Source organism: Schistocerca americana, chromosome 3 (assembly GCF_021461395.2).
Source record: "Schistocerca americana isolate TAMUIC-IGC-003095 chromosome 3, iqSchAmer2.1, whole genome shotgun sequence".
Lineage (NCBI taxonomy): Eukaryota > Metazoa > Arthropoda > Insecta > Orthoptera > Acrididae > Schistocerca > Schistocerca americana.
Genome location: NC_060121.1, coordinates 760145608 through 760173205, shown reverse-complemented (window position 1 = coordinate 760173205; position 27598 = coordinate 760145608). Strand labels below are relative to the sequence as shown.

Below are 27598 nucleotides of genomic sequence, written 5' to 3'. Positions count from 1 at the left end.
ACGTCGGGAAGACAGAACCTTTAAGACTGGTGTACGTCTTATTGAAAGAAACCTTCTTCATAGAAGACATTAGAATGCACATGTCCTGTCCACCGCCAACGCCTAAGAAAGCACACGGCAAACACTCATAGAAAACCACAACTTTAGCTAAAACGACTTCTACTCAACCGATGCCATTATGACAGAATAGTGGAATCAGACGAATTACGAACACCGAAAAGTGGTAGCACGATACACAACACATGGATACGGCCACAAGTTGTTACAAAACAAGATTTTCCAGCAGCCGAATGAAGATTACATGTTTGAACTGTGCAATGAGCGCTGTGAAAGATATCATGCAAAAACGGCAAAAGAATAACAATGTCATTAATAAATCTAGGACTAGATTATTGTAATTCAGCTTGGTAATTTTGTTTGTTCTGTATTTTGCATTGTGCGCATTTTCATGAATAATAAAAATTTATGGTTATTGCTCACCGATCTTTCCGTTCCTTATTATACAGGGTGACCCAGCTGTCCTTACCGATGTCGTTTTATGCAACCCGCAATGTTATAACTGGCCTTCAAAATCCGCGAGATTTTCATATTCCCTCGCTTGCTATGCTCACACTATTTTCCTACAGAAAAAATGAACAGAATTTTTTATAGGAAATTTAATGTAGTTAAATCTTGCACTGGGATGCGTTCCAGTTGGAGGCCACGGTTTTCGAGTAGTTAAAGAAAAACGTACGAAAGCGACCTTCAAACGCACCTCCATCGCCACTCTCATCCCTCACCAGTCAGGATTTCTAGTAGCAATCCCTGCTGCCAATGGACAAAAATTTCCGACTACAGAAACTATCCTCGATAAGCCTATTGGACTGTTTTTGGTCTCTACTGTCAGGGCTATTACGCCACAAGCGTAGTTTGCTATTTCGTTAACATTATTAATCTAAATGTGGCTTTGAGGGTAATGAAAGAAAAACGACTTTCACAAACGTTACGCTGTAACTAATTATGTTGATATTTCGATCGAAATGTAACCCTTATAAGCACAGTAGTTTCGTAGTCAGAAGGCTTCACGAATGCAAAGATGTAATTATTCGTTTTATATGGTTACAATTCAAAAAGTATTAGGTAAAATTTGCACAAACGTTAATTTTGCAATTTGTATATGCTCGACTAAGCCGGTGGCGTAATAAGGCTCGTCAATGAATGCCATAGGAGTTTGAACGCGGGAAATAAGTCGTATAGTCGTAAATTTTGGTACATTACGGAGGAAGGATTGCTGTGAACATTTTACTAGAGATCGATGTCACCCTCGTCAAATTGCTGGAAATTAACAGTGTATTAGATAGTTGTTAGTCCGCACAGCATCACACTCGCAAAACACTGACTCCACTGGAACGCTTCACTTCTGAACGCTTATCTAGCACCTCGTTGTACTAGAGCGTAGTCTGTTGAGGGACTTCCATGTTGTCCACTGAATGACCAGGAGAGCTCTTCCTTCGGGGGCATCCACTTGCCAAATGTTGACATTTCCCCTGCCGCTTTGATATCCCTGTTTGCTGTGGCATTGCCGTAACAGCTTCAGTAGTTGACATAAAAATGTTCAAATGTGTGTGAAATCTTATGGGACTTAACTGCTAAGGTCATCAGTCCCTGAGCTTACACACTACTTACCCTAAATTATCCGAAGGACAAACACACACACCCATGCCCGATCGAGGACTCGAACCTCCGCCGGGACCAGCCGCACAGTCCATGACTGCAGCGCCTGAGACCGCTCGGCTAATCCCGCGCGGTTCAGTAGTTGACAGTAAGTTCTTTCTTGATTTAAGCTGAGGATGTGCTGGCTGTCGACCATATAAAGGGTGGGCTCCCGTAGTCATAGCCTTGCTTTCCTCGTAGCTAGCAGCTGTCTCGCGTCTAATTTCAAGAAGACAATCGAGTTTTTCTACGGGTGTAGGTCTTAAACAACCCGTGACAATGCCACAGGTCTCATTGAGCGCCACATCTGTGTTTCTGGCATGGTTGGAATTGAGCCATGCCGAACATGCATATTAAGCACTGGAATAACACAGCACTAGCGCTCTAGTTCTCATGGCGCGTGGATGAGCTCCCCATATCGTACGTGTCAGTTTCCGCACCATACTGTTTCTGGCAAACACTTTCTGTTTCATGCTCCTGTTCAGCTCATTTATGAATATGTCTGCTACTCTTCCGGCAGACATTTCGCGAGCCATATATTACAATAACTATTCACACTCTGAACGTACGCTATGTACCGTCATAAAAGTCGCTTTCTAGCTAAAAATTATTTGTCATATGTATGGAGTTACATAGACACAACTTATATTTCTACTAATGCGCACTCCGTCAGAGTCATATTTCCGATTATTCGACGTCCAAAATATAATACAGACTTACATGTAACCCCCCCCCCCCCCCCCACCCTTTCCCGGGATTTCACTGCACTCTGCAAACACATTTGATGCCTTGGCACACCTTTCGTTCTGAATTTGACCTTTTACCTTTGAATATATGCATATAACAGCGTACATTACGTTACGTCTGTGACTTATAATCGATTTATGGGCACTGCTTCAAATTACTCTATCTTTGCTATAACTTTTCCCCGAGTGGAAAGAAGTGACGTTTGGTGTACAAAGGAAGGGAGCTCATATAACATCGTGTTGGTTATGAAAATGACTTTTACTTCAGGCAGTATGCCTTCTGGGTTTAACTGTAACGCTTGCACGTGATGGGGTTGCTATCTGATAAACCTCATCCGCCGTTTAATAACAGGATATTCCTATAACACACTGACACCTATTAATTACTATTTTAAGCTGTCCGTTGTGAAATATTATTTTTGAATTTCAGTAAGCCAAACTTAATCTGTTTCTTTGTAGACTGCTTTCGAAAATGGCCTGTAAAGCCAAAATTAGTCAGTCGTGCAAAACATAATAAAGCGAACGATTGTCATAAGCAGCCATGGTGGAATAATTCAGTGTGTCATCTGACAATTATGCGTCTGTCGTACCCATATTAAGAAATTGATTTAGTTTCTTTCTTCAAAGAAAAAAAACGTAATGCATTAAGTTGATCATCTTCCTACAAACATATAGCATGTCGGTTACTTGTTTTTCTTCAAGTGTTTATTAACTGTTGAAAATGAATTCAAAAGCTTGAATATTTGTCTCCCAGGGTTTCCTAGAAAAGCGTGAGCCTTCTTCAGGTGAGTGAATTGAGTGAATGTCATCCCTCTAAAACCATCCATCGTTGTAACTATTAAGTTAAGTTGCGGCAAGTAATTGAAAGTAAGGAAAATTTAATACTTTCGTAACAGAAAAGTTTCAATCCAATGAAGGCTATGAACTTGAAAACAGGATCCAAGTTTTCCATGTCTTTGGCGTGGAATTTTGTAGTTCCTAACCACCAAGTTGTATAAACCTGTACATCCTCGTTTTGCAGACTCATATCGAAGTAAAATTTCTTTACATCAATGTTTTACGTCTGCAAAGTGAGGTGACTATCGTTGTATCAACGGCATGTGGCATAAATCAGATGATTATTGTAAATGAACTTCACAGGCGCGTTCTTGAAGAACAATAACAGATAGTTAACAATTCAGAATAATTATTAATATCTCCAAGTTCACAGCATGCTGATTTCCCAACTCTACAGCTGACGGAAAGCTACGTCAGATGCTATAAGAACTTTGTGAAGTCCACGACCGGCTTACATAAGGCTATTCTCAAGCAGATCTGGGAACTTCGGTGTAGAGAACCAACACCAGATGAAGGTACAAACCGGACATGAACTTAATAAAATTCTTATTAACAACAGGGGTGGCTTTTCTTTAGTTAAGAATAAAGTAGACAAGTTGTCAAAAGAACTTAAAGGCACTCTGCTCCTGTATCAATGTCTAATATCACTAGATCTGTTTTACTGAAGAGCATAGTCTTCCTCACTGCCAATCTACTTCTGAATCTTTGTTGCCTTGGTCTTATTGTAATCTTGCTCCCGTATTAAAATATCTGTTATCTTCCTGTCTCACTCTAATCTAAATTTGTTACCGACGGTTACTGCCCATTTCAATTAATATTATTCATTCTCTGGCAACTAAAATTCTCAACTATTCCTTGATCAGCTTCATCCTTTCGTCAGTCAAAGACAATGCCACTCCGTCTGTTTGACGATAAAAGTTATTTTTCACGATATCCGATTGACTTTTGCATTTAAAAACATCTTTTATGACGAACAGCAAGTGAGATAGAAGACGAGACATTTGACCCTGAGGATGATAAAAATAAACGAAACTGATAATAGTGCATTACGAGTATATAAAAAAAACACATATGTAAGCACATTGGTCCTTTGGAGTGCCGCAGATTGTGTATAACTGATTCCAAGCGGTAATATGAGCCCCCGCTGCTGACGTAAGCTAAGGCAAAGAGGTGATATACATTTGCCAGACGGCTGTGGGAATCAGCGCATTAAGATGGGTCGGCGTGGAGACGTATAACAATGACAAAAAGGAGCTATCGTGTTTAGTTTAGGTGTTCCCACGACAACACCGAGAAAGTAGTTCCTCAGTTTGTTGAGAATGATGAACCTGTCTACAAGGAATGGTATACTAGTCGCAGCTATGCAAGACAGTGTAAGAACAGCGGTCGTAAAATAATCGTGGCCAACAGGAGTGGGAGACGAGTGTCAGGCATTGGCTATGAAAATCGGCTTCGAACCAGACAGGATTTGTCACTATCAGTGAATGCAGGTCCTTCTCAACCACTTTCCTTGCGAACACTGAGAATGGAACTGCACGCAGTTGACAACTGGAGTCGGGTAAATCGCAGAATGCCAACGTCCACAGAGGCACATACAACTACAAATCTTCAATGGACCAAACAACACAGACACAGGGCAGTATCTGACAGGAGGAGTGGGGGTGGTCCAACGAGTCGCAAATTTGTGGTCCAAAGAGTCGAAAATTTACCTCTTTTCAAATAATGCAAGGTGTCTAGCGCACCGACGGCCCACTGATGCGTTTATCGCAGTGTGTGGAGGGTATATTTTCGGCCACGGGTGATCCTGTAGTGTTGTGGGCTTATTTTTCGTACCATGGCTTAGGCACACTCGTTAGTTTACGGTGAACATTAACCATATTTCCATATTCTCGGTGGTCAGCGTTGCTCTTTGTTCCACATCTTCGTGATTAGTCTGCTGTGGGCACTCCCCTTTTACGCGTTCTGTCTTCTCGGAAACATGCTCCCAACATATTTTAGAATATTCAATATTCATTTCCTTTAGTCAAATAATCGATTACTGACGGAGAATATGATAATTATTGCTCAGATTCAGTACTCCCTGGATTCTGTTCACTTCTCTATTTTAATACAGTGCCGGAACTGCTCAGCTGGAAGCCTAAAATCTGGCTAGCGATAGATAACAATACAGGGTGATTCAAAAAGAATACCACATCTTTAGGAATTTAAAACTCTGCAACGACAAAAGGCAGAGCTAAGCACTATCTGTCGGCGAATTAAGGGAGCTATAAAGTTTCATTTAGTTGTACATTTGTTCGCTTGAGGCGCTGTTGACTAGGCGTCAGCGTCAGTTGATGCTAAGATGGCGACCGCTCAACAGAAAGCTTTTTGTGTTATTGAGTACGGCAGAAGTGAGTCGACGACAGTTGACAGCGTACATTTCGAACGAAGTATGGTGTTAAACCTCCTGATAGTTGGTGTATTAAACGTTGGTATAAACAGTTTACAGAGAATGGGTGTTTGTCCAAAGGGAAAAGTTCTGGACGGCCGAGAACGAGTGATGAAAATGTAGCACGCATCCAGCAAGCATTTGTTTGCAGCCCAGGAAAATCGACTCGCAGAGCTAGCAGAGAGCTGCAAATTCCACAATCAACTGTATGGAGAGTCCTACGAAAAAGGTTAGTTATGAAACCTGGACGTCAACTACCCGAGGCGATGGATCGGCCGCCAGGCAGCCCGTGACAGAGCACTTCATCACTGGCCTCCAAGAAGCCCTGATCTTACGCCCTGCGATTTTTTCTTATGGGGGTATGTTAAGGATATGGTGTTTCGGCCACCTCTCTCAGCCACCATTGATGATTTGAAACGAGAAATAACAGCAGCTATCCAAACTGTTACGCCTGATATGCTACAGAGAGTGAGGAACTAGTTGGAGTATCGGGTTGATATTGCTCGAGTGTCTGGAGGGGGCCATATTGAACATCTCTGAACTTGTTTTTCAGTGAAAAAAAAAACCTTTTTAAATACTCTTTGTAATGATGTACAACAGAAGGTTATATTATGTTTCTTTCATTAAATACACATTTTTAATGTTGTGGGATTCTTTTTGAATCACCCTGTACTTTTAAGAGGAGTTGGTCAGTATTAAAGTGTTTCAGTGCCGAGGCGAAGCTACAGCTACAGGTAGACGAACAAGCAGTCAGTTCCCTCCCTCCACCCTGTCCGCCTAGGATTGGGGACGGTCGCATTCTGTCGGAAAAACATTGTATTCTTCACTGAAACATTTCGGCAAGATAACAGATCTCTAGCCAAGCCTCCCGTCCCAGAGGATCGTGTGGATCTTCGTTATGACGACACGAAATAACGTTCGGTTTAATCTACTTGTGCTGCTGGTTCTTACCGTAATTTTTTTCGTAGAGGACGCAGCTTCTTGACTGTGCCTACGTGTCTACAATCTTATGCGTCTGTTCCAAAATTGTGCAATGTAGTGGGAGAGATTTTCTGCCTTCCTCACCACCTCGGTGCACTATTAGTTGAAAATATCAAAAATCCGCAAAAGCAGGAGATCGTTTAACATGTTTCCGTGAATTTGACTGGACGAAACTCGCAATATTTGCGAATTCCTAATCTGGAGGAAAGCAGCCAAGTTACAGAGCGTCCACAAAGAAGACACTTCATTCTAGGGGACCAGAGAGTACACTTTATGTTAGGAGATTGTGGATTAAAGACTTGCTGGAGGGCGCCAGATGAGCCGAGCTTTGCGGCTGCACAGAAGGATGGTTGCACTCGAATAGTGAGGGCAGAAAGAGACCTGGACTCTGATTAGCCGGCCGCTACTGCCGCTGCCTTCCGCTTTATGATGTGAGTATCGTAAGGTGCGCCGTCGTTGCAATCCGCATCTCCCTTCAGGAGCCAGTTGTTGCGATTTTTAATACTTCTGAGCTAGCTGGTTTGCTTTCAGTATCCGCTTTGGCGCTCTCACTGTATTCGATCCTATTTTTCTCTATTCTTCCTGTAATTTTCTACCCATCTTTTTCCACTGGCCATATTTGTGTGTTTAACGTGCCCTCCCACCAATGCCGATATTACAGCTCGCTTGTCCAAGTATTTGATGCTCAATTGTTTATGTCAGTGGCTAACTCATATGTTTTATTTTATGAGAATAAGTTTTATAGACATAGGGACTACTTGTTGTTATAGATTACAGGGGAGATTATCTAATCTGTAATAGAAACGAACAGTCACTATAACTATCATTAAAACGCCTATGTGCATGCTGTGGTACCCTTATTGTCATGCCTGGTTGGGCCAGGCCTATTAATTTCCTTCCGGTAAGACGTTTCAGTTGCGTGACATTAATTTTTCTTTAATTAACTTTCATGACCATACGGGGTGCTTTCTTTCGCTTTCATCGGACATTAGCATCATGGGGGGAGATGCAAAACAGCACAAGTGACACCCCACACCCTCATCAACAACAGCTGTAGAGACAGGGCTAAGCTTATATGTTCTTGGTTTGACAAAAAAGTCAGCCACCCTATTACACCTCTACACGCCAGCTAAATTACCCGGTGTTAATCCCTTAAGCCGTCGGCACACGGACCGTGCTGTCGAACGTCAACGTTGAGCGTGCCAAGTTCAACGTGCTGCTGAGCGCTCAGAAATGATGCAACTTGTGCATACGGTACATGGGCCCCAACGTGGTATACGCGATCGCAACGCACTCCAGCGGCAGTTGAGGAATGTTTCTAGTTCGTAAATCACACTGTTTACTCAACGGGCACGTGTAAAATTCCCACGTTAGCTCTATTAAAATGCACATTTCCTTCATCGTCCACGAAAAGGAAAGTACCATGTACAGTCAATAAGTAAAGGAAAGTACCATTTCCAGTCAATAAGGATAAAAATGCACATTTCCTTCATCGTCCACGAAAAGAAAGTACCATGTCCACTCAATAAGGATACAGGCTTATAAAAGTTCCATTACAAGCAGTGCGGTACAAATTTGGAATACTTCTCCGCATAAGATAAACATTATTTCATCATTCCCACATTTTAATAAAACCCCAAGGTCAGTCTTACTTGATCACTGTTCCTACCCAGTAGCAGAATCTTTGCAACATGTGAATTACGAGGCGTAAAAGAAAAAGGAGCAAAATATCTTTACACAAGTAGCGCAAGCTGTCCTGTAGATTAAGCCAATCGAACAAAGTCACCACTCAAAAAAAAGGTGTGCTTATATTTACATAACATCAAATATTATAACATATACTTATATTAAACTAATAATAAAGTATCGGAACCTAATAAAAACGCGAATATTACGAAGAAAATTTGGAAGGGTTAAGGCGCGAACCACCGCCCAGACGAAACCCCATAGCTGGACAAACACGCAACTCACTATGCTAAACCGCCAACCTGCCCCTTAGTCTAAGTGATATTGTGTTACCTTTTTAAAGAAATCGTTAACCGTAGATAATTATGTTACTAATTGAAATTTAATTATAAAAATTGTACCAAGAACAATGCGTTTTGGGTGGATCTTCAGTGTGTCGCTGCCTTGAAAGAGCATACTCTCATAATACGCAAGTTACAATAATTCTTTTCCCACGAATGTGATGTTTCTCATTATTTTATTGGAACGAATAACACAACTAACAACGGGTTTTCCAGTGATTCGCAATTTGCTGGTGCTCAGAAACGGCATATGTACATATAGGCTTGAAATTAATGCCAATATGGCGCCTCACAACTCTGAACTGAAGGGAGATGGCATGCGTGTGACGTAGGTGGCGTTGTGCCATCTCATTCGTCAACGCTCAGACGCACGCTCAGAATATCTGACATGCCAGATATTGCTCTGCACGTTCGGAAAGACTCCCGAACGTGGTACTCCACGCTATGACGTCAGAAACTCAGCACGCTCAACGCTCAACGTTCGGATGCACGGTCCATGTGCCGACGGCTTTAGAACATTTTTGGGATTGCTTGGAGAAACGGGTGATATGTAGCAATTTGGTAGCTCTGTGAGAGCTTATCATCCATGAGGGCTTCGGCTTGTTATAGCATTCCTGAAAATACTTGTGGTGTCTCCTCCACGACAACTTCAGGCCATTTTCAGGCTCAGAGACGGTGTTACGAGATGTTAGCACGAAGTCTCTTAAGAGTTACGATTTTATTGTCCACTGTACCAGCTGCAGCTAATGCCGATCTCCTGTTTGCAGTCACGGCTAGAGTAGTGGCGCAAATGGCACGATCCCAGCCGTACGGCACTGCGTTGACAACTGGCGTTGCGCTCCCGCAGGTACGTGCTGTACTCGGCGCTGGGCTCGTTCTACCTACCGATGCTGGTGATGCTGTTCTTCTACTGGCGCATCTACCGGGCAGCGGTGCGCACCACGCACGCCATCAACCAGGGCTTCCGCACGACGCGCGGCGTTCACTCGCGCTTCGACGACCAGCGGCTGACGCTGCGCATCCACCGCGGCCGCGGCTCGCTCAACAGCAACCACGACGGCGGCGGCGGCGGCTCCGGCAGCGGCCAGCCTTCGCCCAGCCCCTCCTCGGTGGCCGGCCGGTCGCCGTCGGCGCGGCGAGTCAAGATCAGTGTCAGGTAGGCCGAGCCGCACCCCGCGTGCGCCGTCCACCAGTACTCTATCTGATCAACAAGTATCCGGCACCTATTAGTGAACGTTAATAAGGCCTTTGTCCACCCTCCGCCCTTATGACGGGTTGATCTCTGCTGGTGACACTTTCAGCGACGTGTATGAAGTCTTCACGGGTTGTCAGCCCAGTAGCATCGTCGTCTCGTAGCAACGTTTCGATGGAATGCGTCTCCTTCATCTTCAGGCGAAGTGTCGGGATATCTGCTGCTCTCATCCATTACTTTCTCCTCTTTGGGGAAGTGTGAGGGGGAGTTTGTAGCCTTTAGGCTTTTACTCCCCTGTGTACGTGTGTGTGTGATTTTTCTATAGTTTTTTGGTGTCTGTGATATGTGATGAATTGTTGTGCATGTGTCTGGTACTTGCCTGTGGTAGGCGAGATGATTATTGTTACGTGGGGAGGAACAGGATTAGGGCTTGGTTATTGGGATTTTCTCTTCGACTTAATCGTCGAAGATCGTCATGGGACGCTTGTGTTTATCGCTGGACATGTCATACCGACCTAGAGAGTGGATGAGTGCGTTTCAGGATCTGGAAGAACCCTCATAGAAGGCCCTTGTCAGATCCTGGAAACGCTCTCTCAGGAGTGGGATTTCAGCCGCGGCGTGCAGGTCGTCTGTGGGGAATCCAAGAGGCAGATGCCGTGCCCTCCTGAGGGCGCGGTTCTGCAGCCTCTGGAGTTTGTCCAGGTGCTGCTTTGCCGCGTATCCCCAGACAGGGCACGCATATTCCATTACTGGCCGGATCAGGGCCCGGTATACATTTACTGCTACTGGGCAGGGAAGGGAGCTGGTTGTGTTCAGGATAGGGTATAGGATGGACTTTCTGGCGCAGACCTTCCTGTGGACCTAGTCTATGTGGGGTTTCCACGTAAGACGAGAGTCCAAGGTTACGCCAAGGTACTTGGCGGTTCTGCGCCAGGGGAGTTGGGTTCCATTTAGGTGGGTGTGGAGGGGGGGACGTTGAGGAGGTTCGCACCTTCCGAGCCTACGGGTAATCAGCATTGCCTGCGTCTTCTCAGAGTTGATGGTGATGCGCCAGCGACGGGCCCAAGTTTCTGTGTCATCTAGAACCTTTTGTAGCCTACGGATGACTAGGTTCTTGTTCGCGTTTCTCGTGTAGAAGGCTGTATCGTCAGCGTACTGCGCAGTGCGCACCAGGGGGGCCGTTGGGGTGTCCACAGTGTACAGACTGTACAATACTGGCCCCAGGCCCAATCCCTGTGGCACCCCAGCACGAATACGCCTTCTGGTGGAGGTGGCAGTTTCTACTTTGACGGAGAAAGTCATTGAGATAGCCCTTGATCAGCTGAACTATGCTCCCGGGAAACCCTTGTGTGTACAACTTGTAGAGTAGCCCTCTATGCCATACTGAATCGAAGGCTTTGGCTACGTCTAGTAGCACTATCCCGCAGTAGCCTCTGTGGTTGAAGCCCTCTGTGGCTGCTTCAACCATTCTCATGACCTGTTGTGGGGCAGAGTGGTTCTGCCGGAACCCAAATTGGAAATCTGGCAGAATTTGCTCTCTGGTAATGTGTTCTTGTATGGGTCTTAGCAGGAGGCGCTCATAGATCTTGCTGAGAGTTGGCAAGAGGCTAATCGGCCTGTAGTGCTGCGGGAATAGAGGGTCTTTCCCTGGTTTGTGTATCGCGACCACTTCCGCATGTTTCCAGCAAGCTGGGAACTCGCGGGAACGAGTAATCTCGTTGAGGACGTTCGCGAGATGTGTGATCGCTGTGGGTGGAAGTTTTTTGACTAACTGGTTTGTGACACTATCGTGTCCTGGCGCCTTTTTTGTAGGGAGGGACCTGATTACTCTTGCCACGTCCTCGGGGGCAAAAAGTATGGGTTCGTCCTCTGGGTCCTCCTCAGCATTGAGGAAGACAGTCAGTTGACATCTGACTAAATCTTCGTGCTCTTCATCCTGGGGTTCTGCCGTTTGAAACTGCTTCTCAAATGAGTCGGCGAGGGCGTTGGCCTTCCCAGCATGGCTGTAGAACAGTCCCCGCTCGCCGTGCAGTGGCGGCACCCTAGCGCGTCTTTTTGTAAACTGTTTGGTTGCTTGCCATAGTGTATAATCGTCTACTTTGGGAGCCGTGAGGCGGTTTTGCCATTGCTGGTTTCTGTGCTCATTGAGCGCAGCCTTCAGTTCTCTCTGTAGACGATTGAGCAGCCTCCTGGTGGCCTGATTTCTGGTGATCTTCCACTCTTTTGCCACTCTGTTCTTATGTCTCATTTGAGCTAGCAAGTGTTCCGGGAGCTGTATTTGCGGTGGAGGGCCATCCCTTTGTGGAGGGGTGGCCTCTTCCGCTGCCTGCAAAATGGTGCCTGTTAAGTCTTGTAGCGCTTGTTCTGCTGTTTCGGCAGTAGGTGGCGGAGCGCGAGCGATATCAGAGATGACAGTTTCCTGGTATCGCTCCCAGTCTGTACGTTTGTAAGACGTCTGGTACCGTGGGAGTGCTACCCATTCTCCCACATCGACCTCTAGAATCACTGGGTTGTGGTCGGAGGACATTCTGTTGATTGTCCTTGCGGCCACAAATCCTGCGATCCTCCTAGTGAGAGCTATGTCTAACACATCGGGCCTGCTTCCGTTTTTGGGAAAATGTGTGGGCTCGACTGGACCCCATGTTTCGAAGTGGTGGGTGCGCGCTAGTTGTTGCAGCTTGGCGCCTGCTCTGGAGGTTACTCTAGAATTCCAGCCAGGGTGTTTGGCATTGTCGGGATATCGTCGGTTGTGGGCTTATATCTCTGCTGGACTGCTCTCCGCTTCCCGCGGTCGGCCAATTAAGCGCCCGCGGAATCGCCCGATGCGCCTGGATCGGCCGGTGGTGGGGGGATCGCGTGCGCGGGGTTCGAGTCCCGGCGTCCGTCTCTGTCTGCTCCGTCCGCGGCCCTTGGTGGAACGGAACGTTCTTCTCTGATTTTCCTGATTACAGGCTCCGAGGCTGTGCTGAGATGTTAGCCACTGTCGCGGTTGATTAGATTGTCGTGTAACTGTATTTCTATGGAGTCTTTGATTACTGAGTCCCAAAATCCGTTTGTACTGCATATTTTTTTTGTGTCCTCGAAATCGAAGGTGTGCTTCTCGTCAATACTATGTTCGGTCACTATGTTGGTCTGACCCAAGCGTACATGCCTAATGTGTTCACTGCAGCGCTGTGAGATGTAACGCTGCGTCAGTCCTATATATTGCATCCCATTGCATTTCAGCGACGTGTCTTCCTCAAGAGCCGAAGCCAGGGAAGCTAGTGATGTAGGAGGTTGGGATCTGGAGTAAAGTATTCCTTCTAAGGTGTTCCATTGGGTTCGGATTGGGACAATGGGAACGCCAGTCCATTTCTGGAATGTTATCTTTCGGAGAGCATTGCCTCACAGATGCTGCTCTGTGATAAGGTGCATTATTATACTGATTTAAAGAGTCATCGTCTGCGAACTGTTCCTCTGCTTCACGCATTAAAGAGTGTTGTAAAATGTGTTCGTGTTCTTCCGCATCTAGTCTTTTCCTATGTTCAGTAGGGGGTGTACACCTTAACTGCCATAGATACGCCTGTGGCGTGCTTCAGTGCTGGTACCGTTCTACAGGCTTTCGCTAAGTCCAAACCCTTCCATCTTACTGATACAGGATGCCGCGTGAGTCGCCACTCTGCTTTCACCATCAACTTCCCACGCTCTTTACCCCACCTCAAGCACGGCTTAGCACTGACTACAGGAATATGTGACTCACGACGAGTTGCTTGATCGTTCCATCCTACTCCTTTCACTAGTGATTCCATTCACTGATTTCATGCTGTCTTTTGCAGGTCTTCGTTTACCTGTAGAATCTCTTAGCTTTTCCACTTTGCAGTGACATAACCAATAGTCTATTCAGGCAGCCTTAAAAGGCCAGAAGTGTCCCTGATGGATGTGTTATGTAGTTGAGATCCAAATGACAGTCGTCGTTCAAAGTCATTGAGCTCTCCTTACCGATCAAATCTGACAACACAGTAGTCTCTGCCTTCATTTGCGTTGGCCGGTCTGCCTCTAGTGACACCTGATGGTCCATTCCGCATTAGTAGAGGTGTCTGGATACTTTTGTTCAGATAGCTTACTCTTACGCTGACGCGTTCGGCCGGATTAGAACTATATGCCAGATCGGTATTCCAACTAGGGACCTAGCTTTTCGCAGGCGAATCTTAGGCTGAAACACCCAGATAATGGCAGTTACTGTTGCAAAACATCCCATATTGTAAGGTATTACCCATGCCTTAGAGTTTAAACGATTAAACAATGAAGCATGAGTTTGTTTTGTAACTTGTTTTGTCCGAATCACAGTTGGGTACATAGCATTACTTATTTGTTATTGGACTGAATTTGCCTTCTTTAAACTGTAGCCTAAGTCGATAGTCAACATACCTTGAACAATATATAGAATATATTACTAAACAATACGTTAATGTTTGACCGTTTGCGACAATAATGGACTACACTTTGTTGAAACGATACAATACCAACTGCAGCTCCGAAACAGTGGTGTAGACAACAGCAGCTAGTCGTCGACAGTTGACTAGATGTTCGTTGTAAGAATACGACTAACACCTGATATTAATGTCTAATTCACCTAAGCGAGTTAAACGACTTTGTGTCTCTTTACAAAAAGTGGGGATGTATAATTCTCTCCCGGGTGAAAATTCTATTCTTTTGTGGGCTATCATGTCGTTTACAAATTCGCCCTGATGAACCGTTTCAATGCCTTTCCTGCTCATCATCCTCAAGTCGCTGGAGATGACGAGTATGAAAAACGTCGAAACGGTGCTGAAATTATTCAACAAAACCAGCTTGTGGACGTTCCTCTTATATACTGAAGAGCCAAAGAAACTAGTAGACCTGCCTAATATCCTGTAGGGACCCCGCGAGCACGCGGAAGTACCGCAACACGACGTATTATGGACTCGACTAATTTCTGAAGTAGTGCTGGAGGGAACTGACACCATGAATCCTGCAGGCTGTCCATAAATCCGTAAGAGTACGAGGGGGCGGAGATCTCTTCTGAACAGCACATCGCAGGGCATCCCAGTTATGCTAAATAATCTTCATGTCTGGGGCGTTCGCTGGCCAGCGGAAGTGTTTAAACGCAGAAGAGTGTTTCTGGAGCCAATCTGTAGCAATTCTGGACGTGTGGCGTGTCGGATTGTCCTGCTGGAATTGCCGTCTAATTGCACAATGGACATGAAAGGATGGAGGTGATCAGACAGGATGCTTAAGTACGTGTCACCTGTCACAGTCGTATCTAGACGTATCAGGGGTCCCACGTCACTCCAACTGTACACGCCCACGCCATTACAGAGCCTTCATCAGCTTGAACAGTCCTCTGTTGACATGCATTGTCCATGGGTTTATGAGGCAGTCTCCAACTGCATACGCCCCGCACCATTACAGAGCCTCCATCAGCTTGAACAGTCCTCTGCTGACATGCAGGGTCCATGGATTCATGAGGCTGCCTCCATACCCGTAAACGTCTGTCCGCTCGATAAACTTGAAACGAGACTGGTCCGACCTGGCAACATATTTACAGTCATCAACAGTCCAATGTCGGCGTTGACGGGCCCAGGCGAGGCGTAAAGCTTTGTATCGTGCAGTCATCAAGGGTACACGAGTGGGCCTTCGCCTCCGAAAGCCCGTATCGATGATGTTTCGTTAAATGGTTCGCACGCTGACTCTTGTTGATGGCCCCGCACTGAACTCTGCACCAAATGCACTTCTGTCACATTGAACGATTCTATTCCGTCGTCGTTGGTCCCGTTCTTGCAGGCCGCAGCGATGTTAGAGATTTGATGTTTTACCGGATTCCTGGTATTCACAGTACACTAGTGAAATGGTGGTACGGGAAAATCCCCACTTCACTGCTACCTCGGAGATGCTGTGTCCCATCACTCATGCGCCGACAACAACACCACGTTCAAACTCACTTAAATGTTGATAACCGGCCACTGCAGCAGCAGTAACCGATCTAGCAATTGCGCCTGACACTTGTTGTCTTATATAGGCGTTGCCGACAGCAGCCTCGTATTCTGCCTCTTTTCATATCCCTGTATTTGAATACGCATGCCTATACCAGTTTCTTTGGCGCTTCGGTGTATGTCTTGCCAGTTCCAAACTCTTACAGGAGGCAGAACTAGTCAAAACTGGGAAGAAAAGTGTCGTAAACATATGTCCAGAAACATATAACTGTTTAGTTCTACATGCCCAAGTGTTTATGCCAAACCATAAATAATATAAATAAATTTTAATTCTACCGAGAAGGGTCTTTCTGTTGGTTTTCATTGCTCATTTCGTATTGGTTGTGTTTATCTCTGTATTTACTCTATTAATAGTGATGCTATTTGGGAAAATATACCTTATTGTAGGTGGAAATTTTGTGAGTAAAAAAAAAAGATTTCTTTATTTTCTTGCGAAAGTAATCAGTTCAGAATGTGATCACCATCGCTCTTTTGTAGGTAAAAAAGGCGAAGAAGAGGAAACAGCAAGGATTATGTCACCTGAAAATGACGAGTAGGAAACTTGTCGAAACGTTGCAACGACACGACTCCACGACTCTGATGATCAATGAAATTCGCCGAGAAAACCTGCGTTCCGAAAAATTTTCATTATAGATTCAGTAAAATCTGCGCAGTAACTATGTATGTAACGATAAAACAGGAAGATATCAAGGTTCTATGCATGGAAGTAACCTTCTCTTTGTCTAAAAATATTGTGATGATGATGATGATGATGATGACGATGATGATGAGGTCCCATACTCCGAGGAGCATAGGGGGCGATGCGGGAGACCCGCACCGCCGACTAGGCAAGGTCCTTGCGGAGGTGGTTCTACCATTGCCTTCCTCCGTCCTTAATGGGGATGATTGATGAGGATGAAGACGACACAACAATATCCAGTCATCTCGAGGCAGGGAAAGTCCCTGACCCCGCCGGGAATCGAAACCGGGATCCCGTGCGCGGAAAGCGAGAACGCTACCGCAAGACCACGAGCTGCGGACAAAAAAAATTGTACTTAGACCAAAACATTTGAACTCTACATACAAGATCTAAGTTGACAACGCGACGGGAAGCTTACGTCACTGCTTGCAACATATGCACTTTAGTATAACTATATTTCTTTCTTCTATCATTACATACATAGTCAATTGACAGATTTTATAAAATCCATAATGTAAGTCATGATTAAGACAGAAACAGCCTGGTAAACATGGGTTCACAAACTGTCCATTTACAAGATAATTGCGAATAGACAGGTGGTAACCGCTACAAGTGCAGATATTTATACTGGTGACTGGTGAACGGTGCACTGAACGACATTACATCAGTATTTATGTCGTCTGCAGACTAATAATTACAGTTATTACAAGTCGCACGTTTCTAGGTTGGTTAGCACCTCCAACTACACGTGCCAAGAACAAAACATTAGTACTTATTTTGTCCTGAACTGCAGGTCAGGTATTGTAGTGTGGACACGTGAACTCAAAATGGTTAGTAGTACAAATGGATATGAAATGTGCAACTTTTAGATTTGGTCCCTATCTAATTGGAAGTATATTTTGCGTATCACGTACCTTAACAAGAAACATGATACTACTTCCACACGTTACATGTTACAAAGCATTCTACACTTATACCTCTTAAGGGAGGTGTTTCGACTGTTGCCCTCGCACTTAAATGCAAAACTACAGTCGTCTCTACTGTGAGTTGCAATTTTTTTTATACAACCCCGTGTTACCTCACAAATCTTGACAAGACTGTTTAGTTCCCTGCTCCAGTTCTTCAAACATTTCGACGGGATGGCTATGCACTTCACTTATCAAATGACCCTGAACAGACAAACTCAGAGGGCTGACGTCAGATGATCAGTAGAGGTCAAAATACAGGCCCTGTTCAACCTATCCACCTCGGACCACATGTTGTGTTACATCAACAGCAACTTGTGACTGCTCCCACATTACACAAGTGGGTTATCCATAAGCAGTCCTGGAAATCCTCACCGCCATGAAGTCCTTGTAGGAATATGTGGGCCAATAAAGACGATCAACAAATATTCATAACCACACGCCCAATGAGAAACCTTACCGACTCTCTAACTTGTGAACAGCGTGTAACTCGTTAACAGCATGTAGGTTTGCGTCAAATTCGAGCCAGTTAGTTGGGGTCTCAATTTAAAAGTTTACATTCCGAATCTATTGTGACTGAGCCTGCGGTCGTTGTGTGTATTTTGTGAATAAAGCCTTCGTGATTTCTCATACATTTCTTTATTTACAACATCGTTTCGGCTACAGCCATCATCAGATTCAACCTTAGTACTTGAAAAAAAAATTCTATGTCACTTTTAATAAAACGTATACCATAGGAGAACACAGGATTTATTGACACTGGCACTGTGTTGTTTTACAAATACTAAGTTTGGTCGTGTTATGGCAGTAGCCTAAAGGACGTCATAAATGAAAAAGATAATATTTGAGTGATAGGCTGTACGCACAATAAATGATGAATTTCTGAGTAGCATGCGAATGAAATGTAAGTAACATTGCATACGAAGAAGGAGGCTCCATGTAACTTACAATCTGATAGATACAACTGAAATGGTTCCTCCTGATCTGGTACGAATGTGGTGATATCAAGAGTTTGTCGTTCCTGGGTCATGACGATTTCTTGACGTAGTTCGTGACAATAGTCCGTCGTGACGTAGACAGTTAAAGGTTCACATGGAAGAATACCAGTTCAGGGGACACCGAATCTAGGGCAGGACAGCATCAGACGAGCCGAAGATTGCAATGGTGATGGGTGGCAGATCGGTGCAGACACTGTTTACCTTTCATGGATGGCCATTGAGCAGCCGACTTCGAGGGAGGCCAGCGTCCCAGGAGGTGAAGACTCCGAGGGTGACGGACGGCTGGCGATTCGGTGAGGCGCGGCTGCCGTGAGCTCCGACTGATGTGGCGCTACGCGCTGCCGATGTTAGTCGGGAGAGTGAGCTTCTGGTGACTGCTTGCAGTCGAGAAGCGTCTTAAATAGGCACCGGCGGAAGAATATGCTAACGGCATTTTTTGAGCAGGTGGATCAAGTATGGAGGACAGTGCCACGACTACAGTGTCGTTGTCGTTGTTAAGCACGTTGTTTGTGGGGGGGATAAGCGCCTCGGCTCCTGCTGGAGGCTGCCTTGTCAACAGGCGTGCTTCTGTTTGTTGGCTGTACTGCAGACCAGGCCTGTTCAGGAGGTAGTTCGGCGAGCAAGAGCGCCTACGCTGGCTCGCAGCATAGGTAGAGACCGTTCACGTTGTGTGGATCGGTCAGACGTCATTAGGTAGCGCAGAAGAAGTGCAAACAATGTACTGCCTTCGGAGTTATGACCATAGTCAGGTTTGGAGTAGCCTTAAATATCTACTGCTCAGTGCCTAAAGTGGAGAGTGGCTCTCTTCAATTCTATCAGAGTAGCATGATGGTTGGAGGAAACATCAAACCGAAGGTCAGACACGCTAACATCAATTTACCACACGTCAGCGAAGAATACTTAAATATTTGTGGTGTGCGATGCTGCTTGAGATTCTCAGAGTGCTTCAAAGCACTGAACGCATGAAAAAATTCAATTTAGAACTGCATTACAATACTTTACACGCAAAATGTTATGGACGCCTGCAAGGCAAAGAGCGACAAGCGAAAGTGCAAAAACTAAAGCAAGCACTGGTAAGTGATGCGACGGAAATACGTAATGATCATACGATGCCAAAGAAATAACCGTCTGCATAATTTTGTCCACCATTTTCGCTATAACAACATATATTTGTTTGCAGGAGGGAAAACAGTAGCATGTTACCCTATTGCCTTTCAGATTGCCTAAGGACTGCGCAGTTATAGGAATTAGAGTTTATAGAGCCATGTTTACTTTCTGCAGCTGAATTTGTATTTTCTGAGAGATCTAAAGAGTTTCAGGCGGTTAGTCCCCCTCGTTCAAGCGCTCGAAGCAGAATTCAAGAAATATCCACTAAAGTTTCAGATAAGGTGTCTGATTCCTCTCATTTGCCGAATGACATTTGCGGAGTGCTAGTCTATCCATGAATTTGTTCCGAAGAAGGCTAGGGAGTAGTGACAATACGGGCCAGCAATTGAAGTATCTCGCTTCTGTGGCTACACACGGAACAGGTGCTGTGGTTGGCCGAAATATCAGTTTCGTAACAGTTCTTCAAGAGACGGTAAAATTGTTTCGCGGTCGACGGGAGATTTTTGCAATACATTCTTCTCCACCAATAGAATTTATGTGCTAAGAGTGTAATATGAGGGAAGCGATGAGTACAACATATTTCATCCACTACCATGCTCTCAAACATCGCCAGTTCAGAGCGTTTTTGAAAGAATTGGAAAGCAGTTAGTGTGATATGAGCAATCACAGTGGAATATACTGAATGAGTCAAGACAAATTCCTTGATAGAGTTCTTCAACTTCGGAATGAAACAGATGTATTAATGGACATGAGTGGTAAGCGAGTGGTAAGCCTGATGCAGAACTGAAAATCGAACGATGGATAGCAAAAGTGGCACTCCTCTGTGACATTACCAACCATATGAATGTTCTGAATTTTGCACTGCAAGGAAAAAGAATGATAATCTCAAAGATGTGTGAGCATTCAGAGCTTTAAAATGATATTCTCTTTGCAGAATGTTCAGCAAGGAAATGGGTACACTGCTCATTTCTCCATGCTATCATCTATAAACACGGGAATTGAGCGGAATTTTGAACAAAATCAAAATGCTAGTATACTCATTGAGTTTCTCCACGAAGTTGAGATTCGTTTCAAGGAATCTGAAAAGTTAAGTGAACATTTTAGTGTCATTTCACTTTCCTTTTCAGCTGACGTTGACAATGTGGAAACTGAGCTAATAAACCTAAAGTATGACAGGTAGTTGCATCATAAATTTCATAAAAAAATAGTCTCGCAACATAAATGTCCATAACTTCTCAAGTCTGCAACTACGATCATGTCGATGTCTGAATCTACATAAGTCTGCACGCAACTTTCTTACGCAATGAAGAGGATGATATCCAGACACAGGAGCTCGCTGATAGACTTCCTTTTCAAAGTTTGTCTTCAAATTAAGCAGTGGCCAAAAAGTGGTACCTGATATTTAGGTTTCAATGATAAGCAAAATAAGTAATATTCAAGGACGTCCTATATCTTTATGTTTAACAAAATAGTCATTAAATACTGCTTTATACCAATTTAAATTTCGTCCCGAAACGGGATTCATAGAGATGGTGTACCAGTTGTAGGGAATGTCATGTTTCTTGTTTAGCTGCCACATGTTTTCGCTTGACCAAAATATTAAGTTAGATGTAAATTTAATTTCTTTGTCGTTTATCATTAGCACAACAGTCTTAGAAAATTAATTTGCCACGAAGCGCATTAACGAGGCACAATGAAGCGATCCATCTCCGTGTAACGTGATAATATCGGCCGTAGAATTAGACTTGTTGCAAAGCTCCCCTGCCTCCCCTCCCCTCCCTCACTTCCCTTTCACTCTCACTTTTGCCACTAATAGTCGCCGTGAGCCGGCCGTAGCGAGCCAACTCAGGCTGTTAGATCGACGGACACGCCTGTTGTAGGTAGAACCACGCAGCGCTTACATCGCGCGTCCCGTACTGTCTCCGATGGAAGAGCGCCTGGAGACGGACTGCCCGCCGATCGTGAGCGTTATGAGAGAAGCAGAAGTGGCCGGCGTCTGAAGTCTTGTTGGCGTTGGAAAAGAAAAAGTTATACCCTTGAAGTGTGAAAAACTTGAACGGGGTGTCCTCTCATTCCATGTGGAAAATGACAGAAATAGCATTGTTATTTTGAATAGAATTATTTACGGTGTTAGATCGCGTCATTGTAAAACACTGAAACAACTAAAGTGCCGGCGATTCGACAGACTTGCTGCGGTTCTCTTCTGGCCAGTTAACTCAAGAGGACCGCATCAAGTAGGTCGAAACGTTGGCAATTTAGTTGCGTTAGTGTTTTACACTGACGCTGCATAAAACCCAAAACAATTGTATTCAAAACGACATTCGCCATGGAAGTCAAAGAACTTATACAAGCAGTCTGCTATGATTTATTCAACGGCGTTAATCGACCGTCACCGATCAAGTACGCAAACGACATTTTCAACGACGTGTTCCATAGGAAAAAAGTTACTGGTTCGCTGGCCGATCTTATCCATGTCTCATGCCAAATATAGAAAAAGAGTGTTACGACGAGTAGAAGACTATCATGAAAGAAATGGGGTTAGCTTCTGCAGGCATAAAGCAGGCTCTTTCCTGCTCAATTGTGAAGCGGCAGTTACTTTATCCTCATCACTTAGAACATGTGCAAGCTATAACGCCGCAAGACCGAAGTTACAATTCTGTCAGCAGTTTCTGTGATGCAGCTCTGAAGGTCCTCATTTCATAGTCTACATTTTATTTGCGGATGAAGTGGCTTTCACCCAGAATGGGATAATAACTTAGCACAGTAAACGCATGTGAGGAGACACAAATCTTCCAGCGATCATGTATGTAAGCTATCAAGTTCGCTTTGGTATTAACTCTTTCGTGATTAAAATTTATTTTTCATGTACTTGAAAAATAAAAAGTCAAAAACTGTCACCCTTTGTGACAAGTAATACGCTCGTACTACCAAAAAAATTTTAAGCTGACCTCTTTCAGAAGTCGATGAATTGCGTCAGATGTGTCCCACCAGCCTATCTATCAATATTTTCATTTGAACATAAGAATTTCAGACAGAAATTTTTGATTGTAAAATGATTTTATAGGAATGACAATTAAGGAAAAAATTTAACAAATCAGTACTAAAATGCATTTATTCTCCTGATTATGAAAAACTTGAAATATCACACACAAGTTTACAACAAAACATTTGAAGATGGCTTTGATGTACCAGATGGCTTTGATGTACCACCCACATTCTCTGAAATATTTTGGGGCATATACGTCCCACTACATACAAATTATGTACAACTCACCTTAATTGCTTAGGTGTGTAGTAATATTTGAAAGCAATGACGTATAAGAAAACACAGCTACGTCAGACGTTTTTCGAATGTAGAAGATGATTTGATCTGATATTCATGAAACAGACGCTCTGTGACACAGACAAACACACGCCACCCCATTTGCCATCTCAAAACCTTCTGAGTATCCATCATGTATTTTTCTCCCAAGTTCCGAAAGCATCTCCGTACGTTCTAATGCTAGACAGACAAGAGATCTAGATGTCCCAACACTCAAGACTGAGTATTACTTTAATGGGACATATGTGTCCCATTAACCAAGAGAGAATTAATATGTAGACGGGAATTGTCAATGACAGACTCATAGGTCAATATACAGGGTGATTATAATTAAATTTAAACTTTCAAACCGTTGTAGAAATAACAACACTGCTCAGAATGATGGAAAATTGCAACAGAATATTATCGGAGAAGGGGGAAAACGTATGGCAGAAGAAAAATATATAGCAATAAATCATAATTTAATAGTGGTCGACTACAAGTGAATAATACAACAATGCCTAAGATGTACGTTTGACGTTAAACAAACTGTACTACTCGGTGTGCATGGGTGTATAGATGTGATATTGTTAGTTACGTAAACCAGCCACCATGGCAAGGTCATACCGCATCGGTGGGAAAAATCGGTTTTTAATTGTCCTGAGGCCAAAAACCGCATAAAAAGTGTCAATCACATCGGTTTTTAATTGTCCTGAGGCCAAAAACCGCATAAAAAGCATCAATCAAAGTCAAATCGGATTATTAATTTCCGTGTGACTGGCGCAAAACATGTTCAATATACGGTCCACCGTTTTCTGCAACAAGTTTAAATCGAGAAACAGCATGTACCACAGGTGATCGAAGTGCTTCCGGGGTAACGTTCACAATGTATTGAGCAATGCGTGCCTTCAATGCAGCTAGGTTTGCAATCGAAATACTGAACACAACATCTTTCAGATAGCCCCCACAGCCGGAAGTCACACGGATTTAGATCAGGTAATCGGGACGGCCAGGCTGTAGGGAAATGGCGGCTGTTAATTCTAGAATTTCCGAAATGGCTTTTCTACAGCTGCTTAACTGGATTTGCAGTGTGCAGGGGTGTGCCATCTTGCATAAAAATGATTCCGTCCACACATCCACGCTGTTGGAGAGCTGGAATGACGTGGTTGCGCAAAAGACACTAATAGCGCTTACCAGTGACGGTACAGGTAACAGGACCGGAAGCACTTGTATCTTCGAAAAAATACGGCCCTATGATAAATGATTCCGTAAACCTGCACCACACAGTGACCTTTTCAGGATGAAGTGGTGCTGGTTGATTTGCGTGTGGACGTTCCGTTGCCCATATTCGACAATTCTGTGTATTGACATATCCTGTCAGATGGAAGTGGGCTTCCACAAAATCTTCCACGGCCAATAATTGGCTCTGAGCAGTATGCGAATTAACTTCTGAGGTCATCAGTCGCCTACAACTTAGAAATAAATAAACCTAACTAACTTAAGGACATCACACACATCTATGCCCGAGGTAGGATTCGAACCTGCGACCGTAGCGGTCGATCGGTTCCAGACTGTAGCGCCTAGAACCACTTGGCCACTCCGGCCGGGCCAATAATCGCCCACTTCCATGTGAGCGACAAATTCTAAAGCGAAGGTCTCTCTTGCTGGCAAATCAACAGGAAGCAACTCGTGCACATGGGTAATTTTGAGTGGATACAAAGAAGGATGTTTCGTAGGATTTTAGGCACCGGGCTCACGGGTATGTCCAATGTTCGAGCAATTCTACGTACACTACATGTTTGCACAGCGCTACTCGTCTCCTTCTGCATTACTGTAGCCACTGCTTCCACTGACGTCGAATCAGTTCGTTTCCTCCCTCTAACAGATTGCACACCAAAAGAATCCGTCTTTTCGAATTTCGGAATAATTTTCTCCAGACCCACAGTAGTCATTGGATCAATACCTTTTTTCAAACCCTTCAGTGTCCGGAACTTCTGCAGAGCGACGGGTGGACAGTCATCATTCTTGCAGTACAGCTTTACAAGCAGAGCGTGATACTGCATTGAGACAGTCACGGCGAAAGTCGCAGACGCTAAAGAAGGAAAAGCCGTGTACTTGGCGTGTTTATACTAACACCATTGGGTCGTGCGAATGATAGGTATTTTTATTTACGTATTCGGACACATACAGCGCCATCTATTGATCAATTTTCACACAATTTTTTTTTTTCTTCTGCCATACGTTTTCCCCCTCCTCCGATAATATTCCGTTCAAATTTGACGTCATTCTGACTAGTGGTGTTATTTCTATAGCGTTTTGAAAGTTTGAATTTAATTAGAATCACCTTGTACTTTACTGGACAAATTAACAAATGCTGTTTATCACCAATTTCTCCACGACAAATTTTGTGCACTTTTGGAGAACCTATCAGAAAGACAACGAACGTGGTTTGTTGTCGACAGGGCAGCACTCTATTATCGTACGACGAGAGTCAGATGTTGAATTAGTGGTGATTTAGGAGATCCTAAGGATGACCTCGATTTTCACCTGACTTTTACGTCTTTAGACTTCTGACCATGGGAAATACGTAGATCTTGTGTTCCATACGCAGCGACAACGCGCACACTTTACAGGAGCGTGGGGATCATCCAATCAGAGGATCCCCAAGTAAGTTCCCAAGGGATCGTGTTTGTTACAGAAGGAGGGCTTTTGGATGTACAAGAATAAGTGGTAGCCACATTGAACACCTCTTATAGCGTAAGTACGTGGATGGGTATCATAGGACAGTGTCATCCATATCTCAACAAATATTTGCTTCGGGACATATGTTTACACGACTTTTTTCTCGTTTTTATTAGTACTGTTGAAGTATAATACTTTTTTCGTGTCCCTACGTAAAAGAATTCTTTGACGGCTGAAATATACAGTATATCTACGAAAAAGTAAAAGTAAAAGTAGAAGTAAAGTAGAACTAAAAATATTAAACCGCATCATTTTGACACTATTATAATAATTCGTAATTCTCTATGAATCGGGCTACCGTTGCTAACGGTGGGAAATGTGTCATCATTTGAGCTGTCCAAAAATGCGTTATAAACCGATCCGAAGTTAAAATTTTCCGATTGTTCATCATGTAAAAGAGATAATGGCATCATATTAAATTTCCCTTTTTAGCATAAATGCTAACAAACCATGTGAAACAAAAAGAACGATAGCGAATAAAATAAAGAAAAATCAGAAATTACATACTCACATCTTCCTGATCTTCCTGCTTTTGTCCCTGTGACATCGTACACTCAGAGGCAACTGCTAAAGAAAACGTAAGATTACTCATTTTGTTAGTTGCCATGTGAAAAGGTACAACGTGTATAACATGTCTAGTATGAATTTTAGGACAAAATACCTTTCTTAATCAGCTGATAGTTAATCAAAGGTAAGTGAGATGAACTCTACAACAAGCGATGCTGAGTTAGTAGATGTGTGGCAAAAAAGTACCAACATACGACAGAGTGATTAGGTGGAACAGACGCTAGCAATGGTGTCAGGTAAGTCTGAATGACGATGAACGATGTGGCAGACCGTCTTCTCAAGAAGAGCCGGGAATCGCAAACGAAGGCCCTGGTGGTCGAATGAACAGCGTATCACCATCGAAGCGTTAATGGGAAAAGTGAAAATCAGTCCTGGATCAGTTTTCACCATCTCGTAGGAAACCTGCCTACAAAAATTCAAAAAGTCTGCCGAACCGAAGCAACAGCGAAAATGTTACCGCTGTGCCAGACCAATCCCAATGACTTTTTTAACCACCCAATCAGCTTGGAAGAGTGCTGGATGTATTGCTATGCTTCCGAGGTGTACAAGCAAAGGAAGCAGAGAAATCTAAAAACGGGTGGAAAGAGCTTGTGAGCGGAATACCAGAAGAAAGACTGATGAAAAACTGTCGGGATACTAGCCGAGAAATAGAAGAAAACCTGGTAACCTCAAAATGAGAAGGACTCAACATGAATCCTAGAAGACGGAACAGTCAGTTATCCTAATCCCTGGAAATGAAGATGGTCAGATGATGAGACGATGATGACTTTCCGTTCCCTGTCCTAGCTGTTCCAATAATGACGCAATGGGAAGTGAGAAACTTTTCAGCCGAAAACCAGGTGAGCCGGTAGTGGGGCGCAAACAGTCCCACTGGGGAATATTCTGGAGTGGATTTCCAGTTCCAGCATTTGACTTGCAAGCCCGACGAAAGCCTCCCGGAAACTTTGCTAACAACAGGGGAGCGGGTACTATTTCTACTTTAATTCTGCAACAGTAAGTACCAGTAACACATGGAATGGTAGTTTATTTTAAAATATATAAGTAAAACTTCAACAGCCAAGACAGCTAATTATATATGAAAAGGCTTTGCGAGGAATCGTGGTTTGGGGGGGAGGGGGTGGGGTTATAGGGCGGTTTCTGTTTCAGCTAGAAACATGGGGTGAAATGATTTTGGTTTAGCCCAGACCAGCGTCTGTGTGTATAAACATTTGAACATCTGTCTTACTTTTACAGTTTATTAAGGAACATTTGAACTAGAAGCCGGATTTAACTCCCACGCAAACTGTGAGAAACGATTAATTTCTTTTGTAAAAGATTTTAATTCT

At 44.0% G+C, this 27598-nt stretch overlaps 1 protein-coding gene across 1 annotated transcript in view; it reads left to right on the top strand.

Moving 5' to 3' along the window:
• LOC124606377 (octopamine receptor Oamb-like) overlaps positions 1 to 20652 on the top strand; it is a 136287-nt gene extending 115635 nt beyond the window's left edge. The window contains exons 3-4 of the mRNA XM_047138359.1: positions 9559 to 9765; positions 20598 to 20652. Of these exons, the coding sequence (XP_046994315.1) occupies positions 9559 to 9765; positions 20598 to 20652 (262 nt within the window). The remainder of the gene's footprint in view (positions 1 to 9558; positions 9766 to 20597) is intronic.
• The last annotated feature ends 6946 nt before the right edge of the window (positions 20653 to 27598 follow it).